Source organism: Stegastes partitus, unplaced genomic scaffold, assembly GCF_000690725.1.
Source record: "Stegastes partitus isolate 25-593 unplaced genomic scaffold, Stegastes_partitus-1.0.2 Scaffold35, whole genome shotgun sequence".
NCBI lineage: Eukaryota > Metazoa > Chordata > Actinopteri > Pomacentridae > Stegastes > Stegastes partitus.
The window spans coordinates 777,326-790,245 of record NW_007577766.1 but is presented as its reverse complement, the minus strand read 5'-3'; the positions used below and the strand labels follow the sequence as shown (position 1 = coordinate 790,245).

Here is a 12,920-nt window from a genome sequence, read left to right as displayed (position 1 = left end):
TCTCAGAGCCATTCCTCCCACATGCTGCCCAGCAGCCACACAGATCTCTGTGTAACTGGTTAAGGGAGCATGCACCATTTACATTTCAAAAGATAACCTATAATGCCTTGTCTTCTCCTCTGTATATATATATATATATATATAAATATATATATATAAATGAGTTGTGCTAATGTGCAAAATATTTTTTTTTATATATCGTCTTTTCTAGTATGTGAAGGTTTGAACAGCTAGGCTTCCAGTTCTTACCAATAACAATCTTTCACAGTCATTACAGTCATCCCTTTACCATATTAGGTTCACATAAGTATCTTTTTAATAAAGCACACAGGCCTTCAGGTCACGAATGATACAGGTCCCAGCACTTTATATCTTAAAAAGCATACTTTGCATAAAAGTATTGTTTAACTTTTTTAAAAAAAGTTTTGTATATGTACTTTTGTGGCTAAATTTTTTAAAAAAAATGTTCAAAAACCAAAAACCAAAACCAAAAAAAAACATATACAGTTGAAACCAGAAGTTTACATACATTGTATAAAAAGACAAAAAAAACTTTTTTATTCTCACTTTCTGACACTAAATCAGACTAAACTTTTCCTGTTTTAGGTCAGATAGGATTACCAAAATTATTTCTATTTGCTAAATGCCAGAATAATGAGAGAGAGGAATTTTTAGACAATTTTTTATAACTTTCTTCAAAGTCAGAATTTTACATGCACTAAGATTACCATGCCTTCAAACTATGTGGGAAAGCCCAGGTGATGATGTCATGGCTTTGGAAGCTTTTGATAGGTTAACTAACAACATTTGAGTTAACAACGTGGGAAAATCTAAAGAAATCAGCCAAGATATCAGGAAGAGAATTGTGGACCTCCACATGTCTGGTTCATCCTTGGGTACAATTTCCAGATGCCTGAAGGTCTTACATTCATCTATTCAAACAATTAAACAGTATATATTACATAAAAAATATATTATATATAAAGTATAAACACCATGGGAATGTCCAGCCAACATACTGCTCATGAAGGTGATGGGTTCTGTGTCCCAGAGGTGAACGTATTTTGGTGTGAAATGCATATTGTTGAGGAAATTTTCTATGATCTACATAAAGTCCAGTAGTCCGAGTTGTCTTTGTTTATTCAAAGCTTTGAAGGTACAGGTCATACAGAATGCAAGCAGTCTGCAGGAGAGTACACATGAGTGCAGGCAGCATGGTATTCTTATACATGTACAGGCGTGGTCTTTACTCCAACGGTAGTATAACAATCCCATGCTGGAAAAACAACAGCTGGGTGCACAGGGTGTACTCATTCACAGACATTAGAAGACTAAACACGCTGGATCAGGCATCAAAAGTCTAAACACATGGGATGCACAACTTCTTCCCATGTACAGCCAGTAGTGTTTACCTAGATGTTATGGGAACACATTTTGGGCCTGTAACCTTTCCACTCAGCTTTAATGAAACTTAGAGAAACTTGCTTTGACATTCTTCATGCAGATGCAGTATTTTTCCATTACACATATCAACCCCAGAACAAAAGCAAAAGACTTTGTGAAGATGCTACTGAAGCTGGTAAGAGAATGTTATTATCCACAGTGAAACGAGTCCTGTACCAACATGGGCTGAAAGGCTACTCAGACAGGAAGAAGCCATTACTTCAAAAGAAACATAAAAAAAAAAAGCCAGATTACAGTTTTGAAATGCACACAAGGACAAAGACCTTAATTTTTAGAGACTTGTCCTGTGGTCTGATGGAACTAAATTTAAACTGTTTGGCCATAATGACCATCATTACATTTGGAGAAAAAAACAAGAAGCTTGTAAGCCTGAGAACACCATCCCAACTGTGAAGTACGGGGGTGGCAGCATCATGGTGTGGGGGTGTTTTGCGACTGGTGCACTTCACATAATAGATGACATCATGAGGAAAGAAGATTAAGCGGAAATATTAAAGCAACATCTCAAGACATCAGCCAGGAAGTTAAAGCTTGGATGCAAATGGGGCTTCCAAATGGACAGTGACCCCAACCATACCGCCAAATTAGTTACGAAGTGGCTTCCAGGACAGAAAAGTCAATGTTTTGGAGTGGCCATCACAAAGCCCTGATCCCAGTCCTGTACAGTATTTTTGGGCAGAACTAAAAAAAAGCCGTGTGCAAGCAAGGCCGCTTACAAACCCGACTCAGTTACACCAGTTCTGTCACAAGCTGTTGTGAGAAGCTCATGGAACGATTCCCAAAACGTTTGACCCAAGTCATACAGCTTAAAGAAAAGGCTACCAAACACGAAGGAAACGTATGTAAACTTCTGACTTTAAAGAAAATCATAAGAAACGATTTTTTTTTTTTTAAATCGCTGTCTCATTATTTTAGCATTTATCAAATAGAAATAATTTTGGTAATCCTAACTGACCTTAAAAAGGAAAAGTTTACATTTAATCACATTAAATGTCAGATAGTGAGAAAAAAAAAAGGTGTATGTAAACTTCTGGTTTCAACTGTGTATATGGAGGAGTCTATGTAGGAGGAAGTTTTATTCTCCAGTTGTAATTTCCTCAAGTTTGTCAGGAACACATATGGAAGATCCCCTAAAAATCCTGAAATCACCCCCACCCGTCCTATCATCCACACAGATAGATAGATCGCTTCCCATCTGGGAATCACTAAATATGTAGTTTTGTTCTCTAGCCACTCCAGCAGTATGTGTCATGATGTCAATGAAAGGAAAATTTACAAGGCGCAATGAAAGTACTACGAGTACAAAGTGCAAAGAGAATCATTCTGTGCCGAAACCAGGTGATACAAACATACTTACATCTTTCTTTCTTCAAATGTCATATTAAGTATTTATTTAAATATTTAAATCAAGTTAGTAAATTCGAAATTCTGTCCATTTGGGAACTTTACAAATTGCTGCTTAATGGGAAAGAAGAGAGTAATGAAAAGAGTTCATTACAGTAGCTATTGTGTGTCTTTAGATACAGTGCACTAAAAAGAAAAAGAGACTGAAAAACAGAAGTGAAAAGAAGTTCTGCCAAAGGTGACAAAAAGACCAAAGAACAAGACGTGAATGTGAAACGCTCTGTGGTTTGTGACAGATATGTTATGAAAAACCAGCTGTGGAAGTATTTAGTACATGTTCAAGATAATAGCACACTACCTGTAATAAAATGCCAAACAGACTACTTTGGTAAAGAAGTAGACTTCCCAGTAATACATATAGACACATACACATAATACATACAAAGTCACACAACAGTGACCTTTATGCATAAACCCTAATTTGTAAGACTATCCCTCTAGTTTGTATAAAATATATCAGTTAAATGTCAGTAGCACCATCTTTGATGTCACAATGAAGCAATCACTACAACTTGGAAAATGTCAGATTACAAATATCAGCAAAGATTGATGAACAAAATGTAAATTGTGCAATCTAACATTTCATTACAGTTTAAAATGACACGTCTTACTTCTGTGTTCAACCGAGCTCTGTTAGTGGCTTAAGATATTACACTAACAGGTCAAAACAGGTCACATAAAGATGAATTGTTTGTCGATTTATGACAATTCTTTTTAAAAATTAGATGACACGTTTGCTATCTCCTGTACAAATCTGCTAATGCATGAGAACTCTTTCCATTCACATGCAGGTCTGACAGGTTCTATGTGCTGTAATTAATCATTTGCCTTCTGCAAACTGCCTGATAAGTCAAATTTTAACCAGTTTATGTAGTATGTTAGTGTGTGAGGAGGGAATCATTTCTCGCCTCTAGCTTGTTTAACAGCAAATTAAGTCATGCCCAGAGGAGGATTGTGTCGTGGTTCAGGTTGAACGGGTCACTGACTGTAGGGTAACCCTGGTATTTCGTTTCCCGTTCTTCCACACTGAGCATTCTTTGTGAGCACTTGTGACATCTTTCAAAGCATGCACATTAAAAAACAAATAAGTCAGTTGAATACTATGCATTTGCATTTGGCACAGTAAATAGTTATAATCGCTTCTAAAGAACTCATGTCACATGGACAGATGAAGTTGATAAGAAAACAGGGAAGTTTGTTTGTCTGCCGTGTAACGTCACAATCCGAAAACGCAGGCACGCACACACAAATGCACGCACACGAAACCTTCACACCCACACAATTCTATGGAAGTGTTGCTCAAGATACAATTTCTGCAAAATAACCAATTATCTACAGTTTTTATTTGCAATCAATGTGTAAATATCTCGCGTACCTAAAAAAAAAAAAAAAAGAAAAAAAAAGAACTTAGTTTTGTCACTCCATTCTCATTCCAGTCTCTGATGCATGAGCTGACATCACATTATTTTAGCTTCCCAACTGTATGGCTAAATAGAAAGGAAACCAAACTCAGATGACTCCACCCACAGAATGAAGCTACTTGGCTGATGAGGAAGTTTCACATTCTCACATTGTCACACACACTCTCACAGAGGATAGGACAGCAAAATGGTAAGAGCTTCTTTAATTCTTCATGCTCACTTGTCTTACTGTAAAGAAACGTTTAAGAATACAATGTTACACAGTGTAAGAATATTTTTCTGATTAAGGCTTCAAGTTTCTGTCTTGTGAGTGTTTGTCAGTCATTAAAACATTTTACTGTATAAACAAACACTTGAAATTCCATTGAGTAACAGCCTGTGCATGTGATGTGTCTATTTCATATGTAAGAACGTTAACAACGATATAATAAGTAAGTAGGCTTCAGCTGCAGATGACTACACATCAAAAAAATCTATTTAGCAAGACTTGCTATTTTATTGTAGGAATGATATGTGCAGATATGTGCTCCTCGATAAAAAGCAGTTAAACACCTTGTCTTTGCAAAAGGCAGGCAGGAGAAGAGATCTAAAATCACGTAAATCACTGCAATGTGGATAAACACTGATAATTACCCACATGACTGATTTATTTTGAGGATATTGTGCCGAGATGAGGTTGCTTGTTTTCTTCTTCTTTTTTTTTTTTTTTTTCCTGGAATGAGATGTGATTACGAGTCCATAAAACCCCACGTGTGACTCAGTAGTGATCTAATCATGCATTCATTCATTTCTAGACCTCTAAATGACTAAACTAGAAAAAAGCAAACAGAAAGCACGCTTGCTTTTTATTTTTCTTGGGGGGAGAAAAAGCACAGTAGCAAATAAACTTCTGTTGCCAAGTCTGTTGCTTCAGCTTGATCAGTGTCATGCTACAAAATTCTGTTCAGTCCTTCCTTTTGTTGTGTCTTTTTGCCTCCACATGAAAAACAATGTGAAACTCATGTGGGCTGTGTCACTGGTGTGACTTCAGGCATGTGGCTCCTTAGATTATCTGGCAGGTTCGAATAAAAAAAAAAAAAAGTGTTACCGTAAAACAGTACAGTAAGGCTGGGTAAGCTACGTCATGTGGGAATTCCCTCTCTAGTAAAGCCTCATTGTTTTATAGGTGTAACCACTACTAGGGTTGTTGCTATGGTGATAAGAGAGTTAAAAATAGTAAACACAAATTTGATTTACATATAGTCATAAACTGACACAATGCTCTCTGTTTTTCTATTTCTGCTGCCCAGTTCTCTGTTTGTGTCCAATGTATTTTGAAGTTATTAAGGGACAGCAGGTGTAGCATTACTATGAAAAAAAGTGTCATATAAAAATATAATAGAGTCTAACACAGAAAAAACACAAACTGTGACCTCAGAAACTCTGAAATAGTCTCAACACAGGAAATCAACCCAAGCTCTCATAAAGGAGGTCTTAGATACAAGAATTATGTTATTTAACATGCTGGTTTAACAGACACAATGTCACAGACATGAAGGAAAACCAAAGCTCTATCAAAAAGACACAAGAGAGAACATGAGCATGTTGTTAATCGTTTCATAGTTGTTATGATCACTGCAACATCTTATCTGGTATCACCTTTCATGAAACTTTTAACACATTGCAAAGTGATTCAGGAATTATATTGCCCTCGGGAATTCCCTCTGATGTTGTTCCTGTTTACGGGTGAAACTCTAATGCTGGTCATTATGAAGCTGGGTCTATGTAGGGGTGTTTCCACTGGACATCTTCTTTTATTTTTATCATATCGCTGTTATTTTTCTGCACTACAGATATTTTGCGTATTTTACATGCAAAGTTTCAACACAAAGAACATAATTTCAGGCTGTGTGACAAAGTTTGACTTGCATACAGCCTCCAACTTTACTTTGCTAAACCATGTGGCACTGTGACCTTTAAGTTTGCCCCTGGGACTTTCCTCAGACATTAGGTCAGTATCAACAAAAGTCAAAAAAAGAATTATTTCCTCATGTACAGTTCTAGGTACTAGTCTGTTTGAACCTAGCTTATAAAAACTTAAATCAGTGTTTCCACAGTTTTGACACAGTAATACACAGAAATATATAATTGAGCTACTGGAAGTATTTATACTTTTAGTATTTGGTTTCTATAATATTACATTAAAAGTTATATGGCAGATAAAACACTAAAGAAAACTACAAGGCAGCAGTGTCACCCAAGAAGACACCCTCTTTCTCATCATCAACAGAAACAGGCTCTCTCTCCCTGGGACTTTCCTTTGTCGTTTGCTGAATTCTTTTTGGGCGTGTTGTTTCAGATAAGAAAAGCAAATTTCCCACACAAGAGTGACTGTGAAGAGTCTGTTAAGATTGTTTTTTTTGTTGTTGTTGTTTTGTTTTTTTTTTTTTATAAAAAAGACATTGTTTATTGTATACCATACAGATTCTATAAAAGTGTCTTTCCCTATAATAATTTTCTTTATATGAACATGTAAAAGACCAGGTGGTGGTTTTAGAGGAGCAGATGGAGGTCTTTTTTTAGGCTGGCTGGTTGTGTTTCCTACTGCAACTACACAAAAATTGCTCCACCTTTCTGACTAGATTTAGATTTACTGACCCACTGACCTAATCTGAAAGACAAATGGTGAAATATCTGCTTGACGATAAATTTGGCACTTTAATGCGTCCTCATCTGATGAATGTTGTTGTTCTATGATAGCAAATTCAATCAAAACTGAATCCATCCTATCACTGTGATTAATTTGTGTATCTTTTTCATAATAGGCACTGAAAGGCAACCGACAGTGTTTCCTGTAAGTAACCACACATTTTCTATGATGTCATTGTTATTGTGAACTCGCAGCAAAACATGACTCAGAAGTCAGTGCCATGAACAACATGACCTCTGGTTTAAGTTTTATCGGTACTTTCAATGGATACCTTTATCTTGGTGCGGCGTTTCAGATGTGATTATGTCGCCACAGAAATAAAGATTACGATGGGTTATGCAGGTGTCACTTTCAAGGCTGTAACATCTACTCAGAGCAAAATACTGACTTACTGTGATTTAACCACCACTAAAGATAAGGAAGGAGGAAACAAATACAGATATACTTTTATTTATTGGTATGAGCAGAGGTCCAAATAAAACATGCGGGTTTCGCAGCAGCACAAATATTCGAAAACTCAGAGTCGCTATTATGAGAAATTGTTCAGTTGTATTACTATTGAAGTAATCCAGTAGCTGACTTAAACCCAATAAAAATCTGCACACATAACATTCATACAATAAGCTTGTGGCCCTGCATTACACAGTGGAAGGCAAGCACTGAAATTATCAAAATGTTCAGTGAATTCAAAACTTTCCACCCAAAATCCCCCAGATTGTTCAATTTCAGTATGTCGAGTCAATTCTAGATTGAACTATGCATACACAATCGGAGGGATCCTACTTACTCACAGATGTGTGGAGGCTTCAGGCTTATCACATCCTCGAGTGTGCCCTTGTGTTGGTACTGTAAAGGGGAAGGGAGACAATCATATTAGCTTTAAAACAGTTATTGTTATAGAATGGGTTGGGTGTAGTTAGATTTGATGATCATGTGAGCACAGTGCCAAAAAGGAATGTTTTTTAATGCCTGCCTGACATATTGTGTGTGAATCTGTACTGCTACAGGATTAATACCTGATTAATGTGTCATTTTTGTGTCTTGTCTTCCGAGAAGTCCAAGGATTTTCATCCAGCTGCTGGCTCTGGTTTTCACAGTCGCAGCTAAAGGTGAGCAGTTCTGTCAGTCGTGCATCTCCATTGTGGTTTTACAGTGAAACCAGTTTGTCAAAGTAATTTTAAAGAACAAGTGATTTCACAGCACTATGGTTGGTCGCACATGGATGGAGCAATACCACATATTATATAATACAGACAGAAAGCGCAAGAAGAACATAACATCCAACTCTGTAGCACAGCAGAACCTGTTATTCTCTTTTAGGTGTCTGTTTTGGTTTTAAAGGGCAGCATTTACCGTGTAAGGACATGCTTATTTGCTTTCTTGTTACGAGTTTATTGAGAGGATTCATTCCAGCCACATGTGCTTAAGATAAATATGAGCAAGCATAAGGACTGTAAACCAAACTAGCGGCTCCACCCTGTTTGAGGTCTCTAGTCTGAGGTGAACTGAGCTGAAGTGCCTGCTGGTTGTAGCTCAGACACATATGAGATCGGTATGACTAATCTCAACTAACTCATGTCAAGAGAGCAATTATGCATGTTCTCCAAATTTTTCTCTATTTTAAAGAGTATTTTTTTAGAGTCCATATACTTAGTGTTTCTGTTTTCAGCAGAATAGCTGCAATACAGTAAACTATCAAACTTTAGTCAGACAAAGGTAGTGATAAGCATGTGAAGAATGCTGAATTTCCAATAAGGTACAGACAGACATTTTCATGAAAGAGACAAAACAACACATGTATTTTACACAAAAGGAAAGGCCAAATACAGAAAAAGAAGAACTGAAAGTAGTCTACTACGTCATGCAGTGGACATTTACACCCACTCGAAGCCAAAAATATGAACTGTTTACTCATATGATATAGCTTTGCAATGTTTTTAGTAATGCAGACATTCTGTTTCACGAAAGGTTTCCCAGTATGCTCAAAAACTTTACTCCCACTTTTCTTTTCCAGAAAGTGCTGCTCCGATTCTGGTCAGAGGGGAAGTTGGAGGAAAGGTGACCTTTCGATGCTGTGTTGGGCAGCAGAGAAAGCCAGAGTTTATGTACCTACAAAAGGGCAAGATATTCGTCAACGGGTGCCACTCATCAAAGAACATAGAAAAGACATGGCCAAACACAAGAGTGGATTGCAATACAAGTGAAGTTCATATGTCGGACTTGACTATATCACATAGTGGGGACTATAACTTCATTATCCAATACAACAAAATATTCACTGATCCTGTGGTTGAAGAGGTTATACGACTAAACGTCACAGGTATGCATATGCAAAATTCAACATTTTAACTTTTATTTAATTTTTCCTGGTTTTGCTATGAGTTCTTCCACACAAAATTTGTTTTTGTGTAATTCTTACAAAATATAACACACTGCTTGTTGTGATACCATTTCACAATCCTATTGCATTTTCATGAAACGCTTAAATTCATCACCCATGTTTACGAGAATCATAGATTAGATATAAAACGATGTCAGTTTATTCATTCACAAAAATCTCTTACTGATCTGGACCCTTTAAAAATGAAAATTCACAATTTCCAAAAAATTAAAAAAATTAAATATATATATAAAAGACAGATGTTAGAAAAAGTTTGCACATTATTTGTTTTACCGCTCTTTGCTGTTTCAGCAAAATTGTGTTTAGTACGCTGTAAGGTGCAATATTGGACAGGGGATAAGAGGTTTTTCCCACTTTTATTTGAGTGGCTGTTACCAAATATATATATATATATATGTATGTATTTATGTGTCTTGGTTCCAACTTGAAGTAACCGAAAGGCCTCAATAAAGAGGAGCCTCTGTGAGTACCAGTAAGACTCAGACATAAAACACACAGGAAAACACCTTTATTTTCGTGTTTTTTTCAAATTTTCACCCTTCCCCTTCCATCCCTCTCAACACTGGTGATAAACAGTTTTTCTTAATTGAAGCATAAATGTTGAAAAGAGAGGGCTGACTGTAATCACTTCCTGTCTGTCTTCTAGGTAACTTCACTCGACCGTCAGTCAAAGTGGTTTGTAGTAATGGAAGCCGTTTTAAGAGTTGTACAGCGACCTGCACCTCACATGGTGGGTTCCCATTCTCCAACATGACGTGGAACGTCAATGGTACCGAGAATACCACCAGTAATATGTGGAAAGTTGTGAACAGGACGAAAGTTCAGAGTTCAGATACCATGTTGTTCACAAGCACTAGTAGCGCCAACTTCAACTGCTCCAGCAGAGAGGTTCTGGCGTTCAGCTGTTCTGTGCGGGATGTCACCTCGGATGAACACTTAGTCTGTGAGTACTTAACGCAGATTTTTTCTTTTTTTTTCTTCTTTAACAGATTCTGTTGTATGCTGTCAGCCACTGGCAGGTTTTGGGAAGTGTGCAAGCTGATGGAAATTCCTCAGCATATATCCCCTTGCTTTTCAGGGAATATATGAGTGGTACTTTTGCATGTTTTTACGTCCTGTCAGTGTTTGATTGTTTGGCTTTCACAGAGGAGTTTAGTATGATTAGATTTTTAAGTTCATACAAGACTAAGAGTCTGCAGCCAAACCAACAACTCTGCAGGGCTGGAGTGTAATTATCTACAGGGGTGCTCTTTTAGAGACAAATGAGAGGAATTTAGAAGTTGTTTTCCAAAGTAAAGGAAGGATGCTTAGCAGCTGCATTTCTAGGATGCCATGTCACTGAATCCCACTCAAGGCCGGGTCCAATGTCTGGATCTTTTAAATTCTGCCAAATATCCATTGCTTTGAGAATTTTATCCACGACTAATGTGTATCCTCTGCATTCTTAAAGCACCCACAATTCTGTGTGTGGAACTTATAGTGGAACAGCAGCATACTGAACATTGACTTTGAAAAAATACCTTTGGTTTAGTCTGTTGCACAATTGCCTAACAGCACTAATTTCAAAGTATAGCTAAGGCTAATGGGAATGTCAAAGGCTTCACAGGTATTTGCTTGTAAACTAAAAAAAAGTATTGAGCAAATACTTTTAATTTGATGATAGCACAAGAGGAACAGTTAGAAGATCCCCAAAGTTATGAGGAGTTTATCCACTGGGGACCACGGATGTCTATATAAAGTTCCATGTCATTTTGTCCAGTTGATGTTGCAACTTTTCAGTTGATGCTACACAGGGGCTTGATCAGGGCTTGTACAAGATAAAAAGAAAATCTAGATAGGATGATCACTGATACATACACTTGTTCTCGTCTGTAGGTACACACCAGGATCCAGAAGACCACTCCAATCTTTATGTGATAATAGCAGCCTGTATAGTGGTTGTCATGGTGGTCTTTGTTGTACTGTGGTGCTGGAAATGCAAGCAAAGACAGATGGGTAAGGATATAGATTAGGTGTGCCAGAACAAATTGTTATACACACATTTGCATATCATAAGGAATGTAAAGATGTCAGCAGGAACTCTACAGTAATGTGCAAAAGCTCATGGCAAGTTCTGTGTTGGTTTCCAGGATCAGCCGTACCGCAAGATGTGATGCAGGAGCTAAGGGCAAACGAGGATGACGTGTAAGTAGCTACTTAGCACTCACAATCAAAAATTCACCAAATTTTGATTACATAGATTAAAGTAAGCCAATGAGTTTGTTGAAACACAAATGTCCCTCCCTTTTTCCTTGCTTTATATGTTGTTGTTTTTTTCCCTTGTTGTATGCGACTAGGTAGCGTCGTCAAAGAATCTAAGAAGAGGACAGAGGTGTCGTGAGAGTTGAACTGGTGAAGAAGACCATCCAGTTTTTGTTTTGAATCAAAAATTGTAGGTGGTCTAGAATTGAAAACCAAAACTGTGCGTCACCCAAGTGTACATTACGTTTTGTGACAGCCAGGAATGACCAGTGTCCACAAGAGTCCGGGACCAGGGATCACAAGTTGTCGACGTTTCAGTGTCACTTGTGACTTTTGTGTTTTTGAGGAAGTATCCAGTCATTGCTGGTGAAGTACAGTGCGTCACTAAACTGACAACAAAACTGACTTACTTCTCAAAAAAAGGACTTTTCCAGTGGTGTGTAGTGAGAAAGCTGTTGTGTACCAGAAAACTGTACCTCATGGAAACACCACCTAGCACTGTGGGTGGAAAAATCTGAAGAACAAAATACTGTAAGTTTGAGAAAATATGGACTTCGTTGTTACACTGACATCTGTGGGATGAAATGTGACCAATTACACTTGCTGCTAGGGTCACTTCTCTTAATTTGTTTCGGAAATGATGAGTAGGAAATAAAAAGTGTGAAGGACAGAATGTGTGAATTAAGAAAAGACAGATGTCAGAAAAAGTTTGCACAGTATTTGTTTTACTGCTCTTTGCCGTTTCAGCAAAATTGTGTTTAGTACGCTGTAAGGTCTTGTATTCCCCTGTAAAGTGCAATATTGGATAAAGGATAAGAGATTTTTCCCACTTTTTACTGAGTGGCCGTTCCCTTGATCATTCATATTTTGGTCTTTTCATAACTGTGACATTTACTCAAGTGATTGTTCTCATTTGAAATGTATATGTGTTAATTATTTATTTAATTGTTAATTGTAATATTCTCCGTCTTTTTGCATTTGCCCCAGCTGTATCTGTTTTGTAAACCAATAAACTTGTATAATTCAATTTTATATATGTTGGGAGAAGATTTACCTTCATATTTCATAATAACTTACATTACACACTCCAGTAGACAGTATTTACACAATCCACACAGAAAAAAAAAAAATTAGGCTTTGCTCCAAAATGGGTTTTCAATTGCAATACAGCCTAACTTCCACTAGATGTAGTACAAGCACCACACAGTGAGAAAGAATTTCCTGCTGTTGAGGTTTTTAGCTTGGAAGTTGGGTTTGGATATACTATAACATGTGATGAATACATGGAAGTTCTGCATTC

At 37.1% G+C, this 12,920-nt stretch overlaps 1 protein-coding gene across 2 annotated transcripts; it reads left to right on the top strand.

The window, feature by feature from the left end:
• The first annotated feature begins 4,389 nt into the window (after positions 1 to 4,389).
• cd80/86 (cluster of Differentiation 80/86) lies at positions 4,390 to 12,652 on the top strand. 2 transcript variants are annotated; one of them, XM_008301607.1, is made up of 8 exons: positions 4,390 to 4,479; positions 7,094 to 7,122; positions 8,035 to 8,087; positions 8,993 to 9,298; positions 10,026 to 10,322; positions 11,255 to 11,374; positions 11,509 to 11,563; positions 11,716 to 12,652. In XM_008301607.1, exons 1-8 carry the CDS (start codon positions 4,477 to 4,479, stop codon positions 11,717 to 11,719), a joined length of 867 nt encoding a protein of 288 aa, XP_008299829.1. In that variant the 5' UTR covers positions 4,390 to 4,476; the 3' UTR covers positions 11,720 to 12,652. The 2 variants fall into 2 exon arrangements, with proteins under 2 accessions (XP_008299829.1, XP_008299821.1); XM_008301599.1 differs by having other exon boundaries at positions 4,391 to 4,479; positions 11,509 to 11,567; positions 11,720 to 12,652.
• Positions 12,653 to 12,920: the final 268 nt, after the last annotated feature.

Excerpts from the sequence above, each read along its gene's own strand:
- cd80/86 (XM_008301607.1), top strand. Across the intron at positions 8,088-8,992 it reads TTTCACAGTCGCAGCTAAAG|AAAGTGCTGCTCCGATTCTG; the intron begins GTGAGCAGTTCT and ends TTTCTTTTCCAG. Across the intron at positions 9,299-10,025 it reads TATACGACTAAACGTCACAG|GTAACTTCACTCGACCGTCA; the intron begins GTATGCATATGC and ends TCTGTCTTCTAG.